Source organism: Tursiops truncatus, chromosome 17 (genome assembly GCF_011762595.2).
Source record: "Tursiops truncatus isolate mTurTru1 chromosome 17, mTurTru1.mat.Y, whole genome shotgun sequence".
Lineage (NCBI taxonomy): Eukaryota > Metazoa > Chordata > Mammalia > Artiodactyla > Delphinidae > Tursiops > Tursiops truncatus.
The window spans coordinates 51,043,322-51,068,352 of NC_047050.1; the positions used below are offsets into that span (position 1 = coordinate 51,043,322).

At 40.4% G+C, this 25,031-nt stretch overlaps 1 protein-coding gene across 1 annotated transcript in view; it reads left to right on the plus strand.

Annotated features, from left to right (window-relative positions):
- Positions 1 to 25,031, plus strand: part of TRHR (thyrotropin releasing hormone receptor) — a 562,879-nt gene that overhangs the window by 491,269 nt on the left and 46,579 nt on the right. The window contains exons 9-12 of the mRNA XM_033842840.2: positions 1,038 to 1,336; positions 16,418 to 16,511; positions 22,436 to 22,657; positions 23,207 to 24,080. Of these exons, the coding sequence (XP_033698731.1) occupies positions 23,292 to 24,080 (789 nt within the window). The 5' untranslated portion in view covers positions 1,038 to 1,336; positions 16,418 to 16,511; positions 22,436 to 22,657; positions 23,207 to 23,291. The remainder of the gene's footprint in view (positions 1 to 1,037; positions 1,337 to 16,417; positions 16,512 to 22,435; positions 22,658 to 23,206; positions 24,081 to 25,031) is intronic.

The window sequence follows — 25,031 nt, forward strand, 5'->3', positions numbered from 1 at the left end:
GTTACTGTACAATATTATATAAGTTATAGGTGTATAATATAGTGATTAGCAATTTTTAAAGGTTATACTCCATTTATAGTTATTATAAAATATTGGCTATATTCCCATGTTGTACAATACATCCTTGTAGCTTATTTTCTACCTAATAGTTTGTACCTCTTACTCTCGTAGCCCTATCTTGCCCCACCTTCCTTCCCTCTCCCTGCCAGTGACCACTAGTTTGTTCTTTATATCTGTGGGTCTGCTTCCTTTTTGTAATATTCACTAGTTTGTTGTATTATTTAGATTCCATATATATATATATATATATATATATATATATTTTATCTTCATGCCACAATTCTAATAAGGCCAACAACAATAACTATAGTTTATGAAAGGTCTACTGTGGGTCAGATACTTTACCCACATTATCTCTAAATCCTTGCCACTTCCCACCATGCAATGAAGGGCTTATTACCTCTACTTGGTTTTTCTGTCTCACTTATTATGATCTGACATATGCATATTTAATTAATTTATTTACATGTTTATTGGTTGCATCAGCCAACTCGAATGTAAACTCCATGAGGACAAGGGTATTTGTTAGGTTCATTGCTGTATCACTAGTTCCTAGAACAGGCACCAGGCTGGCAAGGACCAAATCTGTTGCCTATTATTTTCATTTAGAACATAGCAAAGTGTCTGGCATTTATGTGTCACCCAATAAATATTTGTTGAATTAATTAATGAGATCAAGAATGACATACAAGACTCCTTTTCTGCTTCTGCCTAGTTATATTTTATTTTTGGCATTTCATCCCTAATTGGTCCACCTTTCATTTATTTATTCCTCTTAAATTTCAAACTGTTTTGGAAATGTGCTGATACTAATGATATTGATATCATTGCATCAGTCAAGCTTCAATCAGTTAAACAGAACCACTGGAGGAACCCATAATATGAAGGGATTTGTTACAGGGATTTGACCTTCTACAACCGTGGGAGCTGGTTAAGTGATCTTTGTAAGGTTATTGTCTTTGCGTCTGATGTTACAGCTTGAGGTTCGCTCATTAGCCAGTCAGGAAGGGAAGACGGAGATAAAGTGGGAGACAGCCAGAAAGAGCTGGAATTCATAAACACATCCTGGAATCCACGAAGAAGAACTGAAACCTGTGTCATTTCCTGTTGCTTCTGACCTTGATGGTGTGGGTATCTGCAGAAATCCAGGCCTTTCATCATGGAATTAAACACACATACCTGGTCCAGGATTCAGAGGCACTGAAATAGGATCCAAAGGAAGGCGGAGTAGTTGCAGGCCTGGCCGCTGCTTCACGGTGATGAGGTGAGCTAGCAGGTATGTGACACGTTGTATAAGTTACGAAATGGCTATGGCTTCACTTCTGCCCTCACATATCCTACAAGGTTCTTTCTTGTGGCCGACCCTGTCTGGAAGTATACAGAAAAGGGAATCTGAGAAATATAGCTCATCCTGGCCAAGTTGACACATTACGAAACTGCCTCATATATCTTCCAATGAATTGGTCATGACAACTTGTTGCATTCCTATTTTGGCAGTTGTTAACAATCCTACCCTAATTTAGACTAGAAACTTGAGGAACAATGTTTCCTTCTTTTATAAAGGTACTGATAGTATTACTGAATTCCCATTAACTTCTTGCTGTTCCGTGCCACTTAAAATGTAATTGGATATTCATTTAACTTCTCTGTTGGTTATAAATGCATTTGTCTGCAAATTTGAACCCAAACAAACAAATAAATAAAGTCATGCCTTAAGTAAAGTAAAAATTTATTTCTTTCTCACAAAAAAAAGTAGGAAGTCTAGAGCTGGTCTGTCCATGATCATCAGAAACCTAGGCTTTTTCTTTCAGTAAGTCTTAGCATCTTCAAAGTTATTTTATGATCCATGAAGCCTGCTAGATCTCTGACCATCACACTTACTTTCCAGGAAAAAATAAAATTCCAAGAGCTTACTTCCCAGATCCCTTGTAGCTTTCTTGAAGCTTTCCTAGAACTTCTGAAAAGCAATTTCCACTTGTATCTCAGAGCTTCAAGAGAAGCTGAGAATTATAGCCCAGAGCTGAGTACATTGCTCAAGGGAAAATGAATGTTGGGAAGCAAACAGCAATATCTGCCACAATTTCCAAGAAGAAATACTCCTGACACAAATCATACTAGCCGAGACAGTGCTTTCTTCCCTAGGGATGAGGATATCATCAAATATAATGGTGGGCTTTAAAGCAGTTATTTTGTGGGAGGTGACTTCATTTAACATCGTCCACAAATACGTTGGAAGTACTACACGTACAATATGGATGTTACAAAGAAAGTCCTCAAACTCTTAAGCGGAAGCAGTAGAGATAATACTGAGTCATATGCATGACATGTTCACTACTTGAAAGCTGTGCAGAGTGCTAGAGCTCAGGCGGACCATGGGCACCCAGCAGCCTTAGGAACTGGAGACTGATTCAAAGAGGGCTGTGGCTGGGTGGCACGTTGAGATCCACATGAAGCCATCATGATATGAACCAGGTTGTGGAGAGTACAGGGGTTCATTAAATGCCAGTGGGCATTTTTCCAGTGAGAGAAAGAAGGGGCCCTGAGAAGAAAAATTTAGTAAGAATTCTGAGGACCAGCAGAAGTGGAGGAAGCTATGCAGACTTGACTTTGGCCACAGCATTAGTGTCTATTTAATATCACTGCATGTAAACCTGAATTACCCACCTACTAAAGAGAGTTATTCATCCACCTGATCAAAAACACTTCATCAAAACACTTTTTGTCTTCATAATTAAGAATGTTACACCAGACAAAGCAAAACCTTAATGAAACCAATATAATGTTCTGTCTTTGCTTTTCCTGCCTTCCCCCTCAAGCATTTTAAGAAAAGAGAGAGAGAGAAAGTTGATCTGTCAAAATTTGCTCATCATTTAGCCCTTCTGATTCCTATATATGACATGTAACTACAGTGTGGTGAGACTAACGTCTCACAAACGGGGTGGCGTTTATGCAACCCAGGGAATGCCACACCTCCTTCAAAGTGTCGCGGGGAAGAAGGCAGTTATGGTGGCTGCTACAGTTCCAAACATTTTGGGGGCTCATGTTTTAGAATTCAACAGAGTCTGTGGCATTTTTTTGTTCCTTGTTTTTGTGGGGGTTTTTGCCACTCTCGTGTGTGCTTCTTCTTTTTCCATCCCGCTTGGGTAAAGGAGGACCCAAAGAATGAGTCTGTTCTCTATGGTAGGCATTGGGGAGACCCAGAGCATGTGGTTAAGAACACAGGCTCCAGGAACAGAGCATCCAAGTTCAAATCCCAGCTCTGCTCCACGTGAGCTGGACAATCCTGGTTGAGTTTCTTACCATCTCCTTGCCTCAGTTTTCTTACCAGCAAAGTGGGGAAACTAAAACCAGCTCTGCATCATAGGGCCTAAGGCAGGGCTGAGGCTTCAGTTAGAGTTTAAGTAACTTTAGCTGTGAGAATAAAATCCCTGGGAGTAACCAGAAGAGGAATATGGTATTGGTAAACAAATAAGTATGAACTTTAAACTTCTATTTTTACCTCATAAAATATTCTTAAGCAATTAAGTTAAATCTGAACAACCAAGTACTTACAGTTTTTTTTAAATAAAAATGTAACACCTTTATAATTAATGTCTTAAGTCTTTTAAAAATAACGGATTCTCAATAATGTAAAAGGGCTTCCCTGGTGGTGCAGTGGTTAAGAATCCATCTGCCAGTGCAGGGTACACGGGTTTGAGCCCTGGTCCAGGAAGATCCCACATGCTGCGGAGCAACTAAGCCCGTGTGCCACAACTACTGAGCCTGAGCTCTGGAGCCCGCGAGCCACAACTACTGAGCCCGTGCACCACAACTACTGAAGCCTGTGTGCCTAGAGCCCATGCTCCTCAACAAGAGAAGGCATCGCAATGAGAAGCCGGCACACCGCAACGAAGAGTAGCCCCCGCTCACTGCAACTAGAGAAAGCCCGTGCACAGCAACAAAGACCCAATGCAGCCAAAAATAAATAAATTTAAAAAATAATAATGTAAAGAAAGAGCAGAACGAGGTATTTCTAAATTAGCATTACTGTTTTGAAGACAAAAGTTATTGAGAAGTTAAAGGCAGTCTCTAGTTCCTCATTAGCTTGCCTTCAGGACTGTGAAGTCTAAGCTCTATGCTTTGGAATGATTTTACTTCCTCTCTTCAGTAATCCAATGTACATAAAGTTGTGTCAGTCTGACAGGTCAAATTTAGTTTGAGGGAACAAATTGGAAAAGTAGGATCAGTTATTGGATAGTTTAAAGATCTTCAAATTGTTTAATTGCAGCCTTTACTGAACTTAACTAAATCTATTTTTATTCCCCATTGAGAAGGAGCAGTTATCCCCAAACCGCCATGTAGAAACAGGACTGCCATCTGCTCTACCTACAAAGCCCCAGTGCAGATGGATCCCTTGGGCTCCATGACCCACTCAGAGCCCAGGACAGCAGACCAATCAAGCATGCTGGCCATGAAACTGTCGACGTGCTCTAGAAATGTTCATTTGCATTTGGAGTTTTGCAGGAGTATGTGAATTCAGACTTGTGGCTGGCTATGGAAAAAATTAGCTTTGACCAAAAGTATGTTTCTTTATTACCAGGATTTGAAAAGTTCAAGTAGGTTCTTGCTTGTCTGTTTAAGCACTCTGTGACTCATGCTCACAGGTAGAATGTTCTGGTGGCTGGCCTTGGCCATGGCTGTTTCCTTCTTCTTCAAAAGGATACATTTGCTTTCAGGCAGGATATCCCTGCCTATGCATCGTGTATAACCCCTCTTTCTGATTGTGAGCATTGTAGAAGCAGTACCTGAAAGTAATTTATATCATGAGCTTGAATCAGACAGAAGGGAAACCTTTATTAATGCACAAGCAGAATTCTTTCAAATCCTAGATGAAAGACTGTTTTTGGAGTTGAATGAATTTCAACTACTGATTTTCCTTTTTTCCTATTATTTGCTTTCTTTCTTCTATTTCAAATTGTTAATCTGATGTGTTGAGAAAGTTTCCTTAAAAAAATTTAAGATGCTCATTATGAGTTAAAGCAAATTGCCCAAGGTCACACAGCTAGTAAGTGAAAGGGGCTGTAAAAAAGTAATAAACAGAAACCTCTGTAAAATAGAGTTGGGAGAGCTCCCCCCACACCCTGTGAGGATAGCAGAGCCCAACAGAGAGAGGAAAGACTCTTCTTTTCTGGCAACAACTCGGCCAATGAAAAGTCATGGGCTCTATGCTTACTGTAACCCTCCCAACTTCTTTTCCCCTTCTATAAAAATGTTCTCCTTCCCTTGCTGTGTGGGGACTTGCATGTGCCTTGCCCTGAATTGTAATTCTCTGCTGATCCTGAATAAGCCCATCTTTGCTGGAAAAATATCTGGCAGTCTATTTGTTTCAGGTCAACAGGGTCAAGGTCTGAGCATAATAGAGACAAATGAACTCCCTAATGAATAATTAAAGAATAAAAAGAGTTAACATTTCTTGAATTCTTATTCTGTGCTAGGCACCATTCTAAGAAATTTTTATGAATTATAACTTTTATTCTTTACAATTCTATGAGATGCGTGTGATTATTACCCTCCTGTTTTTTACAGAGAAGAAAATTGAGCAAAGGGAGCTTAAATAACTTATTTAAAGTTACAAAGTTAGTAAATGATGGGGCCAAGATTAGAGCTGACTCCAGAGCCCAGGTTTTTATGATTTGAATGAATGAATAATATAATTAAGTTTTTTAAAAACAGAACTAATTACAACACAACTCAGTAGGGAATCATCCACCTAAAAAATTTTTCATAGGAATCACAAGCCTATGAAAATCACCAATCTCAGAAAATGTCTGACACCATTTTTAAGAAACAATAAAAAGTGTCGTCAGCGGTCTCCATTACGAAATTCTCCAAATTGCCACCTGGATTTTCCTAAATTAGAATATTTTGGTACATCATTCCTTCTTATGGCTTGTGCCTTTAAAATAAAATTAATTAAGATTATGATTTGGCCTCTGGGGAAAACTGATTTGCAAGGTTTGAAAATAATCATCAAAAAAGAAAATCATCAGAAGGATAACTTCAAGATATTTTAAAAATTCCTCCCCCTCAAAACAAATATTCCTTAGCTCTAAGCTCCCCTAAAGGACCAGGAACCAAAAATAAATGGGAACAGTAAAACAAGGAGAGAAAACAGTAAACATCATAAAGACAACTTTGTATTTTCATGGACAACTCTGGAAAGGCAGTTCTCTGCTGCCCAACAGCTGTGTGATGTTCTGCAAAAATCTGCCTCTCTGGATTTATGAGGTATAAAAAATGGCCATCATAAGATCTGGAAATGATGAGACCAGTCCTGAAATGACCGTGCCAACACTTAGAAAGTGCTGTGGAAGGCAAATAAAAATGATTAAATTTTGTGTGACAGAAGGTACCAGCCATGCAAAGCACCAGCAGCCATTTCCACAGGGAAGTATTCATCATAAATAGGCCATAGATGGTGGGCGGTAGGTGGGCAAAAGGCAGCCTGTATTGCTTTGGTGACTGCGGAGGAAAGGAGGGGTGGTCGTATTCTCACTGTAAGTCACCCTGGCTTTTTCCACACATGTCAGATCTTACGACTGACTTTGTTCCAGTCCCACCATGACAGAACATCTCCCCTAGTGCCCTGAGGTCCTCTGTGGATGATAATTACTCCTATTAGTGAGCTCCTACTGTGTTAAGAAGAATTCTAATCGCTCTTATCTATCCCCTTATTTAAAACTTAAAAACTCCACGAGTAGGTATTATTACCAACTTCACTGTATACATGAAGAAACCAAGACAAGGAGAAATTAACTGCTCAAGATAAAACAGGGGGCTTCCCTGGTGGCACAGTGGTTGAGAGTCCGCCTGCCGATGCAGGGGACATGGGTTCGTGCCCCGGTCCGGGAGGATCCCACATGCCGCGGAGCGGCTGGGCCCGTGAGCCATGGCCGCTGAGCCTGCGCGTCCGGAGCCTGTGCTCCGCAACGGGAGAGGCCGCAACAGTGAGAGGCCCGCGTACCGCAAAAAAAAAAAAAAAAAAGATAAAACAGGTAGAATGGAAGAGTGCAGAATTCAAAGACTGACAATCTGACCCCAGATTCCACCCGGTTAACATTCTATGCTAGAGGAGAGCAAACAGCAGCCTGCTGGCCAAATCAGCCCACTGCCTGTTATTTTAGTGGCCATAAACAAAGAATAGTTTTTACATTTTTAAATGGTTGGGGAAAAAAATCAAAAGAAGTATAATATTTTGTGACACATGAAATTCACACATGAGTCACATGAAATTCAAATTTGATTGTTCATAAAGAAAAGTTTGATTGGAACACAGCCACTCATTCATTTATATACTGCCTATGACTGCTCTCATGCTACAATGGCGGAAGCGAGCAGTTACAACAGAGGTTGGTATGGCCTGCAAAGCCAAAAATATCTATTCTCTGGCCTTTTACAGAAAAAGTTTTCCGACACCTGGTCTATGCGATACTAAGAAAGGGCTGGGGAGGATTCTCCAAGTTTGCCATACCCAAGTGACAACCCACTGTCCAAGCAAGCCTTCCTTTCCACCTACCGCCATCTATTGATATTTCATTCTCCAATCTTTGCTCTTGTGTGTGAACCTGACACAGTACCACATTTCTGACCTACCACCAGTAGGTTAGCTTATTCTGTCTTGAAATGTATGGACAGAAATGGAAGCATGGCACACCAGCAAAACTGGATGAGGGCATTCTACAAAATGGAACTATTGTAGAAACAAAACCAAGTTTCCAAAATATAATTATTGAGACTTTAAAAACATTTGAGCCAGTGTTCAAGTGGGAAGGGAATGAAGTATTTTTAAATCTCTTATTTGAAATTAATTATATTGCTCCCATCAAATAATGGATGGTTAAACTGTTGCAAAAAAAATTGCTGGTCCCTTCAGCTGATCCAGCCACTCAACTGCCTTCACTGTGGTCCAGCAATTCTCACCTGAGAATAAGAAAATACAAGTGAGTCACTCACTGAAAGCACCTGTTTGCATGAAACAGCAATCAAGGAGGAAAAGGCAGAGGAAAGTAAATTGGAAAGTAAAGCTTCCATGATTACCGAATTTCAAATATTTTAATAAATAAATTAAAATCCATTTTTAATTTAAACATTAGTTTAATAAAACTTGCCCCTGGGGCTTCCCTGGTGGCGCAGTGGTTGAGAGTCCACCTGCCGATGCAGGGGACACGGGTTCGTGCCCCGGTCCGGGAAGATCCCACATGCCGCGGAGCAGCTAGGCCCGTGAGCCATGGCCGCTGAGTCTGCGTGTCCAGAGCCTGTGCTCTGCAACGGGAGAGGCCATAACAGTGAGAGGCCCGCATACTGCAAAAAAAAAAAAAAAAAAAAAAAAAAAAAAAAAAAACTTGCCCCTGAATATTTCATGCCTGGCTTTTATCTCTCAGGAATCACTATAGCAACAGGACAGGAGCAGGATTTGGCATTTCCTTAACCACAGTCAAGTAGACAACCAATAAAAGAGGTGAACTTTCAACAAAAGAACCATAAAATATACATCATTAGACCAGTAGAGCTCTGGCTTTCTCTTGTGTTAATGTGCATTCCACAAGAACAGAAAGCAAGGAAGTAAATATAATAATTGTCTCCAAAGAGGAGATACTACCCTGTACTCTCAAGGGGATTTATCTGCATATGTACGGTGGGTTTAAAGGTCCCCAAGAGCTTGATTCTTTGACATCACGTGGGTTGTTCTGCTCTGTTCCCTTATGCAGCTTTTAGCCTCTGCAGTCTCTGCAAGCTAGTGGCCTTACGTGTATGATGCACAAGAACTTGGGCATTTTCCACACTGAGGTAAACCAACACAGGAGACCCAAACAGAGCAGCCTTGTAGGCTGCCAGCAAATGCAGTTTTACAGACGTGATAAAATATCAGGGGCACAATCAGAGGGTCCCACTTCCCTGCCTAGGTCCAGAGGACAGCTTTGTCCAGCTTAGAGAGGAAACCCACTTTTTCCATTTTGGTTCCCTCAAGATGTCGGTGTAGGAGAGGCAATAGAGTATGACTCTGGGCTACCTGAACCTTAAACATAATTTCTTTTGATTCTCAACAAGAGTCTAAAATAACCTCAAAATCAAACATTTAAAACCAGAACATGTCAATTATTCCAACATCTTCATTTTATAGATGAAGAAACTGAGGCTCAGAGAATTGAAGTAAATTGTCCAGGCTCATTATGGGACACTCAAGTCTTTTATGGGACACTCAAGGCTTTCCTTTCCATTACACATACAGCTTGCCTCCCTGCTCTTCCTAGCATGAAGCCAATTATCTTTTCATATGACATTGGATCGCTTCACACTGAACCTGGTTTTCAAAAAGCTAATGTTGCTTGTTGAAATGTTGTTAAAAGCATGTGTCTAGAATGAGGAGAAGGTATTCCCATGACTTGTTCTGCCCTGGAGAGGTGGCGAACACTTGCCCTAATCTGAGACCAGCAAGGAAAGTTGCTGCCTGCAGCAGCTCCCACGGAAGGCAATCAATCAGTCAATCGAGTTTCGATCTTTGAAGTACACTGAGCCCTTAAGTAAGCAGATTCAGCTAGAATTTATTACGGACAGGCATAATGTTGTAGAAATTTTCTTTTTCCAGCTGCATTAGTATTCAGTTACGCACACGCAATAGAGCCTAGGAGAATACAGCTATTTTGGCAAGGTTCAGTGCGTCTTCAAATATTAGGATGTTGTAGAAAAAAATAGAATGTTTATTCCCAAAGACATTCTCATTACTAGGGAACATGGTAGTGAGTAAGTTGGGACAACCCAGAGTTCTAGAAACATGCTCCACCTTCCCACCCTTTCAGTTTATTACACACATTCTTCCCTCAGCCTGAAATCCTCCCTCCTCCTTCTACTCTCAAGATTCAGGTCCAGGACTGGCTTCTCCATGAGCTTTTTTCATCCTCCAGGCCAAGTTGGTGGCCACTCTTATGTACAGCTGAGAAGCTCACTGCATTTCTTCTCATTTCTATTGTTGAACTTACAAGTCATAGTATAACTCAGATTTTGTGCTTGCTTGTCTCGCCCATTGGACCCTGTTCTGCTTATCTTTGCTTCCCACAATCCTTAGAATAAGAAGGTGCACAGTTAACATTTATTTTCTGAAATAATGTTTTGTGTGGGATATTAACTGAATTTTTTGTAATCTGCACATCTTAGCAGTTCACCATTTTCTCTCCCTAAAAGCATGCCCTTGACGACTTGGACATCTTACTCTTTTGCATACACTTACCTTCCTCTTTCATTCTTAAATTGATTAAATCATTTGGCTAAGATTCAGAAGTAACCTGAATATTAACACTGGCTGTGATTGCCAAGAGGTTGGAAATTCTACAGAGCTAGTGCATTCGCCCAGGGATGCTGGTATGGTGCGGGCTGCCTATCTTCTCTGCATCACAGTGGCTTTCAAAACCATTTGACCCATACCCATGGTAAGATGTATATTATCACCAGGTACCTCATACCATCTAGAGCCAGACTTCCAGGTCTGCACCCTGGCTCTGGAATATATCAACTCTCTGTCCTTGAGAAGTTGTTTAACCCCTTGGTTTTCTCACCTGCAAAATGGAGTTGGAAATGAGCTTTATCTCCTAGGATTGTTATAAGAATTAACTGAGTTACTATACATTAAAGTTCTTAGAACAGCGTCTGCCATCATATTATTGCTTATATAAATTAAGTGAAACTAGAAGTTTATGAAATAATACCCATATTATTTGCAATCTAAAAAAAATTTGTCCTGAAATTTTAAATTGATTTCACAACTCAGTATTGTATCTCAGCTTGCAGTTTGAGGATAACAATGCTTAGCAATTTCATACTCTTTTTAAATACTCATTTGATAGAGCTTGGTAAACATCAGTCATTTGGGAGAATCCCTTTAGAACAGGCAGAGGGACTATAAAGCCTCAGTCAGATGGAGTCATAAGAATGGGCATCCTAGTCTCTCTGACTTACTTCGAGAATTTTTTCAGCAGGATAGAAAGCCCAGAGATAAACCCACACACATACGGTCACCTTATTTTTGATAAAGGAGGCAAGAATATACAACGGAAAAAAGACAGCCTCTTCAGTAAGTGGTGCTGGGGAAACTGGACAGGTACATGTAAAAGTATGAAATTAGAACACTCCCTAACACCATATACAAAAATAAACTCAAAATAGATTAAAGACCTAAATGTAAGGCCAGACACTATAAAACTCTTAGAGGAAAACATAGGCAGAACACTCTATGACATAAATCACAGCAAGATCCTTTTTGACCCACCTCCTAGAGAAATGGAAATAAAAACAAAAATAAACAAATGGGACCTAATGAAACTTAAAAGCTTTTGCACAGCAAAGGAAACCATAAACAAGATGAAAAGACACCCTCAGAATGGAAGAAAATATTTGCAAATGAAGCAACTGACAAAGGATTAATCTCCAAAATTTACAAGCAGCTCATGCAGCTCAACATCAAAAAAACACACAACCCAATCCCAAAATGGGCAAAAGACCTAAATAGACATTTCTCCAAAGAAGATATACAGATTGCCAACAAACACATGAGAGGATGCTCAACATCACTAATCATCAGAGGAATGCAAATCAAAACCACAATGAGGTACCACCTCACACCAGTCAGAATGGCCATCATCAAAATACCTACAAACAATAAATGCTGGAGAGGGTGTGGAGAAAAGGGAACCCTCTTGCAGTGTTGGTGGGAATGTAAATTGATACAGCCACTATGGAGAACAGTATGGAGATTCCTTAAAAAACTACAAATAGAACTACCATACGACCCAGCAATGCCACTACTGGGCATATACCCTGAGAAAACCATAATTCAGAAAGAGTCATGTACCACAATGTTCATTGCAGCTCTGTTTACAATAACCAGGACATGGAAGCAACCTAAGTGTCCATTGACAGATGAATGGATAAAGAAGATGTGGCACATATATACAACGGAATGTTACTCAGCAATAAAAAGAAATGAAATTGAGTTATTTGTAGTGAGATGAATGGACCTAGAGACTGTCATACAGAGTGAAGTAAGTCAGAAAGAGAAAAGCAAATACCGTATGCTAATGCATATATATGGAATCTAAAAAAAATGGTTCTGAAGAACCTAGGGGCAGAGCAAGAATAAAGATGCAGACGTAGAGAATGGACTTGAGGACACGGGGAGGGGGAAGGGTAAGCTGGGACGAAGTGAGAGAGTGGCATGGACATATATACACTACCAAGTGGAAAATAGATAGCTAGTGGGAAGCAGCCGCTTAGCACAGGGAGATCAGCTTGGTGCTTTGTGACCACCTAGAGGGGTGGGATAGGGAGGGTGGGAGGGAGATGCAAGAGGGAGGAGATATGGAGATATATGTATATGTGTAGCTGATTCACTTTGTTATAAAGCAGAAACTAACACACCATTGTAAAGCAATTACACTCCAATAAAGATGTTAAATATAAATAAATAAATAAATAGAGATGCAAAAAATAAATAAAATAAAATATCACTGTCTCTTGAAAAAAACAAAAAAGAATTTGTTCAGCAAAAAAGGAGCTACGCTCTCCACTCCTTTCATCATTAAATAGATTCGAATCCTGTCTTTGGTTTGTCATTTCTTTGTAATACAGATGAGCATCCAGCTTCTGTAGACAGCCCTGCCACTTCTTGAAATCAACAAGAATTTAGCTGGGTACAACTTCAGAGGACCATGCCTCAAAAATCAGCAGATTTGGGCTTCCCTGGTGGTGCAGTGGTTAAGAATCCGCCTGCCAATGCAGGGGTCGCGGGTTCGAGCCCTGGCGTGGGAAGATCCCACATACTGTGGAGCAACTAAGCCCATGAGCCACAACTACTGAGCCTGCGCTCTAGATCCCGCAAGCCACAACTACTGAGCCCATGTACCGCAACTACTGAAGCCCACGTGCCTAGAGCCTGTGCTCTGCAACAAGAGAAGCCTCCGACGTGAGAAGCCCGCGCACCGCAACAAAGAGTAACCCCCGCTCACCTCGGCTAGAGAAAGCCTGCGCACAGCAACAAAGACCCAACGCAGCCAAAATAAATAAATACATTTATTTTTTTTTTAAATCAGCAGATTTAGAAAACAGTCTTTTTCTTCTCCTCTAAATATAGTAGCCATTAACATTTACTCAGTACAGTCTTGTGTGGGCATAGTTCTAATAATTTTAACTCGTGTTACTTCATTTAATCCTAAAAAAACCCCACACACAACCCTATAAGATAGCTACTATTATTATCCTTACTTTACAAATGAAGATATTAACGTGCAGAAAAGTTAAATGACTCACCAAAGTCACACAGACAGTAAGTGAACCGGGATGAAAGACCCAGTCAGTCTGTCAAGAACCATGGGCTTTGTATATGCCTTTGCATTGGGCTCTATGTTTGTCCAAGGGTGGAGGAGTCAGGCACTGCACGTGTGATAGAGTAGCGTTCACCATGGGACATCCTCAGGGAGAACGTGGCACCTACTGCTGTCCACTGAGAATTTTCTATGCATGGTAGCTTCCCTACACCCCAGCTGATTGGTCAGGGGCCATTTGTCCAACTCTTTATTGCTTTTTTTCTCTCCTGGACCAAGGAGTCCTTCTCCTTGGTCTTGTGAATTTACTACATACCATTTCACATAGAATTAGTCACTCCTAACACCTTACAGCTTTAAAAATATGTACATACCTCAATTATAGCAGCTAACACACTGCATTATAATTGGCAGTTTGTATAAGTCACCCCTGCCAGGCTGGGAACTCCTCTGTGCTTTTCATATTCACATTTCTATCTATAGAGTCTGGCAGAGAGCCTGTCAAATAACTGGCACTCAATAAGGCAGCATTTAACAAGTGTGAATGTATGAGCAGGTGGACTGACAAATGAACCTCCACACTGAAGGTGAGAAATCACTCTGCAATGTTGTCCCTTAATTCATTCACCACACTTCTTTCTTGCCATTCTTCTTGGAAAAGTATTTCCCAGAAGACTGAAAGTTTAAGAAACATTGTAACAAAATACTACAGAAGTATCTCACCTTAGAGGAAATTACTATGACGATGTCACAAACTGAAAATTTGTTCCACATTAATGCCTCTTTTTATTTTTAAAAAAATAATTTTCGGTATTGAGGTGGCCTTTGATTCTCTAAGATGCTGTACTTTTGATTTGGGCAGATCTTACTTATCTCCTTCAAACAAACCCCTGTTGCCTATCACCGTCACTCCCAACAAGCCCCACCCACCTTCTCCAAGGGTTTGGGCCACCTATGCGGGGATCCGAAAACATTTCCTCAGGGAGATGCATCCCTTCTGCACATCAGTGCTTGGATGATTTCATCAGTAACACCAAATAATCAGCTGCCACTACAATCTAATAATTAAGTGACCGGATTTTATTCTTAACTACTTACCGTCTTCATTTTCCTTTTTCTTTTTTTTTTAAATATGTACAGTTTCAGTATTCTGTGCTCTCCTTTCTGTCTTAGCATACTATGTAAGCCAACAATTCCTGACAACTAAAACACGCCATTTTTTTCAACGTTTCCTATCACAATTGTAATTTCGAAGGCGTCAGTAAGAATTTCAATTCTACAAATTCCCTCATTCATTATGAACATAATTATGGTGAATGAACAAATGCTTGTATTTTGTTAATTAATTAATAAACAATTATGGAGGCATGAAAACATTTAATGTTATAATTCACATTTACTGGGTTTTAGAAGAATAAGAGAGATACGGCACTAGGATCTCCACAGAGATATATCTTAGCCAAACCACTAAAAAACCCCATTGGATTCAGCAAGACATATTTTATAACTTAGAAATTTTAAAGGTGGTATGTGGTGTTTTAGCAAATTTAATAATACCAGTTTTATTTTCCATGAACACATTGTGTTTATAGAATAATAAATATACTAAACTTTAATTATGTGCCAAGTACTGGACTGACTGCTTGATATATATTATGTCATTTACTCAGCGTATCTGTTCTATGAATTAAGTTTAAGGCAATCATTTGGGAAAATTAATTCACTCATTCATACAACAAATTCATGTTGTTCACGAACTGCCTTTTCTGTATACTCTATGCATTCTCTCTGCTGCATGCTGGGGGACAAACAAATACATAAAGCAGACTTCACCCTAAATGTATACAGTTACTTTCTGCTTTGAATTTTTTATATGTAGCCATTATGTAGGTTTCTATGAAAACAAAACATTATGTAAATTTGTATGAAAATGGTGCAATCATTTTGGAAAACATTTTGGTGATTTCTTAAAAATGTAAGCATACACTAAATTTATGTCCCAACAGTTTTCACGCTTGGAATTTGGTAATTCTTATCCAAGAAAAATGGCAGAATGTTTTTACAGACATTGTATTTGCATGCATATTTATAGAAGTTTCACTCATATTAACCAAAACCTGAAAACAAGTGAGATATCCACCAACAGGCGATTGGATAAAATATGATATATCCGTATAGCCATACGATGGAATGTTGTGCAGCAATAAAAGGGAACAAACTACTGATTCAGGCAACAAAATGGGTCAATATAAAAAAATTATGCTGATTTATGTGTGCATAAGAGTGTGTACTGTATAATTCCACTTATTTGAAACTCTTCAAAAGATAAATATAGTCTAGAGATAGAAAGCTGAGCAACATTTACCTGAACATAGAATTGTTTGAGGAATACAGAATTGCATGGGAAGGAACACAGGAAACATTTTAGGACGATGGAAGTTTTCTGTATCTTAATTGTGGTCATGGCTACAAAGTTATATGTATTTGCTATAACTCACAAAACTCTATATTTAAAGTGAATTTATTTTATGTAAATTGTACCTCGATAAAATTGATTTTTTAAATGATATATACATATCTGGGAAGCAGTGTTATGTGTCTGCATCTGTGTGTCTGACATAATAAATAAGAGCAGAGGAGGAACTGAAGGTCAAATACAAAGTTGATAGACTTAGTAAGCAAAAAAAACATTTTATTGATAAAGTCTTACACAACCATTTATGTAAGGATACAAATTCGGACTTCAAATTCCTAGCAGCCAGAGTCAGCCATGTTCAGCTTACAAAATGGAATTTTATAATAACTAAATTACAGTAACTTTTTAATATTATATGAATTTTTAAAAAATAACTTTAGTGTTCCATAAAACATGCAATAAATCAAAATAATCAGAAGCTCAGAAGTTTTTTCTTTTTATTTATTTATTTATTTATTTTTAATTGAAGTATAGTTAATTTATGAGCTCAGAAGTTTTGATTAAAATTCTTATTCTTCAATCTTTTGTGTAGGTCATGACACTTTGGGGAAACTTTTGTAACTGGTGTTAACACTTCCTGAACATGCTTCACCCAACCAGATAACAAATGCTACAGACTGCAGAGGGTAAGAAGCTATGTATATATGTTTCTACTTTCTCATTTTAAAATATTTTTAGGTTGACTTTTACTGTACTTCATTTTTAAATCTAAGATCTTATTTTCTCCAGAAATGTGGACACTAGGGAATGGAAAAATAAGAGTATATATGGTTGAGAAATAGAAAGGAAGGGCACTTTTTGCCCAAAATATACAATATTACTGTACAACTTATTTACCTTTCAGGTTCTGTACCTTTTCCAATAAGCCCAAACACAACTTCATAATCCCATTTCATAAAGTATTTTTCTTTATTGATCAACAGCCAACAGTTTTCTCTAGCTAACATTTAAATTTCAGCGAAAGTGAATTTTGACACCTTTTCTATAATGTTTGCCAAATGCTTTCTTTTACTCAAAGCTCTGTGACCAAGCTTACACCTGAACAGGGAAATTTTGAAGGATACTTAGTTCAGTATCTAGGTGACTTAGCATCAAATCCTGAGTTGACTTTGTTTACTACTTCCAGAACCCAAACCTTCTATCCCAGTTCCAGTGACCCAGTCTTCTGTGGTTTCTGTGTCAGAATCTCAACTCGATAGGCTGTACCTTACTCTGCTCTTCTAAATCTAGAAACCTGTATAGTTATATAATTTTTCTCAGGAACCAGAGTCTGTGCTAGTGTTCTGTTGCCAACATTTTCTGTTGTCATCTTTCCAAATCTGGGTGGGTTACCCGCACCTAGTTTACTCACCTCCCTGGCCCTCCCGCAGCCTGGACGCCCACATACCACCACTCCCTCACCTCCAGAGACCAACATTGGTTGGTGTAGCTCAGTGGTTCTTAATCATCACTGTACATACCAAAGGTTAGGCTTCGCTTCCTGACTAATTAAATAAGAATATCTGGGAAAGGGACCTAACTATCTATATTTTTTAAAACTCCCCAGACGATTCTGAAATTCAACAAGGGACGGAAAGGGAAAATTCATAATATTGATACTGTCTTTATTTAAAAAGTTGATATTGTATTCATCATAGACTTTTTTGCATAAACTTTAATTTAAAAAATATTGCATTAAAATATTGATGGTATAAATTACTGAGGTTTGGGGCACCCCCTTAAATTTTGCCCTCTCCTGACCATGGTCTGGGTCCTGCAAACCGCTGACCTAGCTGGATGCTCTACAGTATCTCTGACCCCAGTGCCACTTGACCACAGTACCATAGATATTCTCTTTCGCAGCAATCCCCCACCTGCCAAGCCAAGCTCCAGGTATGATAGTAGAGATGAAAAAGAGTGATAGATACCGAGGAGAGCAAGTCAATTGCTTTTGTCCAGAGCCCCACTCTCTTTCTCAGGTCCTAGTCCAATCTGAGGACATATACCAAAACCCAAAATACTTAGGAGGGCTAAGCTGATATGTAAATTTTTAAAACTTTCTCTAGGTGATTCTGATTCATCATTGCTCCCACCTCCCACACCAGAACCGCTGAGCTAGATCATATAGTACAAGGTTATTCGAAGTGTGGTCCACAGACAAGCAGCGTCAGCATCACCTGGAGTTTATGAGAAATGCGTATACTCAGGTCCCACCCTAGAGCTACTGAAACAGTAATTTGGGGACGGTTTTTACAAGCTCTCCTGGAGATCCAGATGCACGCTAACGTTTGAGAAATGCTGATAGCATAAATAATCATCTTTCTACTAAAGGGTTCATGACAACCAGCTGATAGCCAGCTACTACCTAGACAGCTAAGATCACCTTCAGAGACCAGGGTAGGGCTTTCCTGAATTCCTCTTATGTAGAATTCTTGTAGAATTCCTCTTGTGTAAAATCATGTCAGCCACTGTGTCTCAGGGACAGAGACTTGGCCAAGCAGATGATTTCCTGGGGTAACTAAGAAAGGGAAAGCCAGATACCAAGAGCAAGCTCTCTGGGTGGGAATGCCAAGAGTGGGAAGCAGAAGTGCTAAATCTTTCCTGAAGCTTGAGGGTCAAGTCTGAGGCCAGGCCAAAAAAAAAAAAAAGAGTCCCAGCTTGGAGTCCAAGGGCGTTCTTACAAAGGAGCCTGTTAGTGTGGTGCTCATTCTTATTGATGCTAGCCAAGTGGCACACGACTGAGAAGGCCTGGCTAAAGGGCAGAGGAAATGGAGCAAAACTGAAAGTGGGCAGTGAGAAGTTCGTGCACCATCTACATGCTGTAACCATGACTTAGCAACCTTTTTTCAAAACAGACGCCACTGAACTATTTTCAAAGGATGCATTTCTCTCTAGTCAGAATTACTCAAAAGATATAGAAGTCACAGTTGGTTAGAATTTAAGATATTATTGTGAGAAAAAAAAATCTCAACCCAAAATGTAAAGTGTAATCTAGTTGTACACTATTTCTTTTTTTTTTTTAACATCTTTATTGGGATATAATTGCTTTACAATGGTGTGTTAGTTTCTGCTTTATAACAAAGTGAATCAGCTACACATATACATATATCCCCATTTCCCCTCCCTCTTGCGTCTCCCTCCCACCCTCCCTATCCCACCCCTCCAGGCGGTCACAAAGCACCAAGCTGATCTCCCTGTGCTATGCGGCTGCTTCCCACTAGCTATCTACCTTACATTTGGTAGTGTATATAAGTCCATGCCTCTCTCTCGCTTTGTCACTGCTTACCCTGCCCCCTCCCCATATCCTCAAGTCCATTCTCTAGTAGGTCTGTGTCTTTATTCCTGTCTTACCCCTAGGTTCTTCATGACATTTTTTTTTCTTAGATCCCATATATATGTGTTAGCATACGGTATTTGTTTTTCTCTTTCTGACCTACTTCACTCTGTATGACAGACTCTAGGTCCATTTCTGTGCAGCTCTTTACACTTAGGGAGCATTTATTAGATATTATCTGATTGAGTTTTACAAATAAAAAACCTACCTTATGAAATCACAGTTACTTTGAAAATATAATTTTGCAAAGAGCATAAATTAGCTTGAAAACAGACAGGACCATAAGGGACAGGCAAGTCTGGGATGGTGAAAGCAGAAGTTTGTACTCTCCAGAAAGGAAAGAACTAGCTAAAGGGGAGGGAAGGAGGAGCCAGGGGTGGAGTGAGTCAGAGCAGAAAGGAGCGCTCATTACTCTGAAAGCTGCCTCGCGGTCACCAGCTCATACGTCTCACGGCCAAAGCAGAACCAGAAAATTACCCCCACAATCCTTGCCATTTTACACAGCTGGGCCTTATATATTCTATCTCCTCCAGTCAGAATATCTTCACTCATCCCACCCTTCAAAAAGAAACTATACTTTTCTTCAAGACTGTTCTCAGATGTGACCTCGCCGCGGAAGCCCTCACTGGCCCCTCCGTCTGTTGTGCCTACGCCCACAAATGCTTTCCCCTTCACAACCTAAGCCCTCTCAACGTATCTATGCATATTTGTAACTGTTCATAAGTCTGCTTCTCCCAATACACCGTGACCTATCTGAAGGTAAAAACAAAATGTTATATACTAGATGCCTGGTACATAGTGAGAGCTTAACAATTAAGTGCTAAAAGAATGAAGACTGCAGCAGTCTGCAGCGGTAAATCAGCAGTCACATTCTGTTGCCACGATTGTTATGTTGGGAGAGGAAGAAAGGGGAAAAAAGGCAAATGCTCTCTCAGAAGCAAAAAAAAAAAAAAAAAAAAAAAATCACAAGAAAAAAATGAAGAGCTGGGAAATAAAAACTAAGATTCCCTAAGCCCAACAGAGCTCAAAGGAAAGCAGAAGAGCTAATAGGAAGTAGAAGGAAGGCAGCAGATAGGCCCAGAAGCTGAGGCCAATCCTGTTCCTAAGGGGGGCAGGGGAGGGGAGAAGAAGCCTGGAGAAATGGTTTCCCAGCCCCAAGGCAACGAAACTGAAGACTCAGAATGGTGTCCTTACATAGAAATGCTGAAGAATGTGCTAAGATTTGGGGGGAGGTGGAATTGCCAGGGCAGGTAGCACTGTAGACGTTCTCTCCCCTCATGTTTACTACCCAAGACTTAAAATAAGGTCTCTTCAGAAGGCCTGAAAGCTGACTACAATCCTGGGGATAATGAGAGGGGAAGATGTGCTTTATGAAGTGTGACTTTTGAAGAGGCCTTTCAGATTGGAGGTGGTGGGGTTGGGATGGGGTAGGGAGGCAATGCTTTCACCTTAGAAAGCACTTTTCATTCCAAAATGCAGAGGACTCGACCAGAAACAAGGTGTTCAGAGTAATCTCTGTCCTCTAGGGCAGGGAGAGGAGTAAAGCTGGCACCCAATCTGCTAAACCAGTTGAGGGAACAAACTAGAAGGTGGGCAGAAATCCTATTCAGGGTAAAAGAGTTTGTATTTGGCTGGTACCCTCCACTGTCTCTCTCAGGAACTGCATGTGATACAAGAGTCAAGACTCACAGAGGCCAGGTGTGCAGGATTACTGAGTGAAGCTGGCCTGTGTGACCAGAAAAGAGGGAGGAAAAGAGGAGAGGACACATCCTGTCCCCCCACAGACTGCTACTCACAACCACTACTCAGCTTCAGATGATTATTTCTAGCAGGAATATGGACTCTTGGTTGCCAGATCTTTCCATGTTTATGAGAGGCAGAAATCCAGATTTACTATACAATCTCTCAATATTGAAAGGTAGACAGACGATAATCTACCTTTGAGCCTACATTGTGCAGGCCAAACAATACATTTCTGAAGCCTGAATCTGAGTCATGGGTCATTAATTTGTAACTCTGGTTGATTTAGAAGGAGAAGTAGATACTCAAGGAGCCCTCGATGGTTCAGAGGGTGGAATTCACTCAATACGATCCAAGCTTCGCCTTCATCCCATTGTTACCTAGCCTTGAATGTGACTCTGATTCCTTCATGGTCCTCTCTACACCGAATCTATTCTTCCATTGACATCTTCTAGAAAAAAGAACATCTAAACTTCTTAGAGTAGAGAATCAACCTGTTCACTCTATAGGGCATTAAGTTAAGGGCTGTTATTCGTTGTCAGTCTGAAATAAAAGCAGACAAACATTAACATTTGGTGTATTCAGTTGGTGCCTGGAGAGGAAAGACATATTTTCTGAGATCCCATTAAAAAGTATAAAGATTTGCCCATGGGCTACTTCAGAGAAATAAAAATCAAGCCGAAGTACACTTTCCTAAAAAAGATCGTTTATAAAGTTTTGTTTCAGAGGCGGTTACCAGAGTGGCCCTGGTTTAGATTTCCACCTAGAGGTAAATTGACACAAAACATTGCTGGGTGCTACGTGTTGGTTGGCAGTCCACAGGGTGGGTGAAGAGGGGAGAGGCGTCCAGAGCAGTTAGAGAGATCCTAGTAAGTGACGCAGAGCCAGAGGCGAAAAACAAAGTCCACAGATCATATGTGGGTTTAAATTGATGTTCTTAGCTCCAACAGGTTTTTAAAAAATAATCTTCATAAGCCTCAGAAGATTGCAGCTGAAATGGTTTAAAATCCATTTCAACTCATTTTCCATTCATATAATATGAGAGGAGGGAGTCAATTTCACTGGTTCACTGGAGAAATAGTCTAAGGGTTTCCCTAGTAGGGAAAGAAGTTGATTTCAGCTCAGTCACATATCTCAAGCTTCAAGGGCTGTGTCTGGACTGAGAAGGATCTGCCGCCCCCAAGTCCTATCAAACAGGGAGTGTAAATATATTTCAGGGCTGCCTCGGGTACTGGAGTTGCTGTAGAACTTAGACTATAAACAACTATAAGACCAGCTGCCTCTGGACCCCTTGCTGGTGATTTCAGCCTTCCAGATTAGAACTGTATCACTAGCACATTTAAAAGTAAATCCTTCAAGGGGAGAAGATTATGAATCAGTGAGGACTGACTGGCATTTGCCATTGTGAGTGTGTGTGTTTGCGCGTGTGTGGGAGGGGGGCGGGGGGAGACAGAGAGCGAGCATGTTCTCATTAGGGGACGATCTACGATTTGACAGGCTCTCTGCTGCTGCTTCTGCTGCTGCTTCTGCTGCGGCTGTATGGTCTGTCATCAGTTGGAAAGGCTGCAAGGGTTTAGAAGAACCGCAGTTCTGAAGACAGAGCACTGCTAAGTAGTCTCCCTGTCAAACAAAGTAGACGAGGTTTTCTGCAGCGTTGGAAACTCACGCTTAATACTGCCTCATCTACCTGGGAAAGCAGGCAACGCTACAGAGGAAAAGGTAAGAGAAGAAATTGTTCTCTGTTGGGTCTGCAGGGCAGAGGGCATGGGGAGAGGTAGGTTCAGAGGCTTGCTATTTTGTAGCAAAGGGATCTCACCCTTTGAGAGCAGAGGAGGCAGATGCTAATTTTCTGTCAAGCTTGATCATTGAGCCTCTTGGCTTTTTCCCCCCTCGTATCTTTTTCTTCTCCATTGTACTTTTCCCAAGCATCTGAGAGATGTCTTTGTATTTATTTTTCAGGTAGCAGATATTGTTTCTTTTTTTTTTTCCATTGAGCACTCTTTCAAAACAAGGAGCATTTTCTGTGTCTCTTTTCTTGAGCATTTTTCTCCATTAAGAAAAAAACCGGTCCCTCTTATGGTAAGGTAGTCAAAACAGTTGTTCCATCCTACACTAGAGTTGCAATAAAAGGAGTTTCGGGGAGTACATATGAGCCCTATTACTGCGGAAAAATGGGAGGTGAAAGGAGAGGAGAATTACCTGTAAGTGACTGTGACTTGATCAGAATTGGTGATGCTGTGAATGAATATGAATTGTAATTCTTCACAGGGGGAGAGAACCACTGTGATAAAGGCAGGGCACTAGCAAGAAGATGTGTTGAGAAGTGTTTCAGAGAAACCTCAAGCCACTAAAGATGGAAAACGAGACAGTAAGTGAACTGAACCAAACCCAGCTTCAGCCTCGAGCCGTGGTGGCCCTAGAATACCAAGTGGTCACCATCTTACTTGTGCTCATTATTTGTGGTCTGGGCATCGTGGGCAACATCATGGTAGTCCTGGTGGTCATGAGAACCAAGCACATGAGGACGCCCACAAACTGCTACCTGGTGAGTCTAGCAGTAGCTGATCTCATGGTCCTGGTGGCTGCAGGCCTCCCCAACATAACGGACAGTATCTATGGTTCCTGGGTTTATGGCTACGTTGGATGCCTCTGCATCACTTACCTCCAGTACTTGGGCATTAATGCATCCTCTTGTTCAATCACAGCATTTACCATTGAGAGGTACATAGCAATCTGTCACCCCATCAAAGCCCAGTTTCTCTGCACATTTTCCAGAGCCAAAAAGATCATCATCTTTGTCTGGGCTTTCACATCCATTTACTGTATGCTGTGGTTCTTCTTGCTGGATCTCAATATTAGCACCTATAAAGATGCTATTGTGGTGTCCTGTGGCTACAAGATCTCCAGGAATTACTACTCACCTATTTACCTAATGGACTTTGGTGTCTTTTATGTTGTTCCAATGATCCTGGCCACTGTCCTCTATGGATTCATAGCTAGGATCCTCTTCTTAAATCCCATTCCTTCAGATCCTAAAGAAAACTCTAAGACATGGAAAAATGACTCAACCCATCAGACCAAGAATTTGAATTCAAAGACCTCTAGTAGATATTTCAACAGCACAGTATCTTCAAGGAAGCAGGTAAGCAAATCTGAACCTCCAAGTCCACAGAGGAAATGTGGGAGAGAGTTCCCTGTGAGATGGGATCAACTTTGCCCTACTTAGCTAATGGTAAAACTAAAATACAATCATGCAAATGTGTCACAGTGTAAGCTTCTGCTCTACATATTAAATCCACCTCTAAAACAACTGAAGATCTAAAAATAGATGGGAAAATGTTGATAGCACTTCAGCAGATACCAGTTCACATGCTATTAGGATATAAGGAGATATAACAAAAACCCTAGAATTCCACCTTTAAAATGTTTGCGCCTCTCTGGGAAATGTTATCAAAATATTTAGACCATTTCTGGCTTCTATAGGGAGCAGCTGGATATTTTTAAGGATTCTATTGTCTGACAAATATTTGACAAGATAGTTTGAAAAAAGATGAGTCAAAACAGTAATGAAACTGAAGGGGTTACTGACTTTTTTCTTTTTTTTAGTCTTAGTGGAGAAAGATTCTATTACCTTCTCTTCCACCTCCCTACAAAGTGTCCCAGCATGTAGCAGTTCAAAATGCACTTTGCTCAGGAAATGTTCTAATAAAAGGCTAACACCAGGACTTCCATTTTAAAAAAATTCAATATTATTTGTAACAAATTGAGCTTGGTGTTAGCCTTTGCCTCTCACTGTTGTGGCCTCTCCCGTTGCGGAGCACAGGCTCCGGACGCGCAGGCTCAGTGGCCCTGGCTCACGGGCCTAGCCGCTCCGCGGCATGTGGGATCCTCCCGGACCGGTGCACGAACCCGTGTCCCCTGCATCGGCAGGCAGATTCTTAACCACTGCGCCACCAGGGAAGCCCATGAGTGTACTTTTTAAAGTAAGCACATGAATCATCCACACTATCACTTCCTAAACTCTAGATCAGCTGAAATATGAAGAACTGTAATTGGACATTGGGCACATAGTGAAATAAGTTACTAATAAATG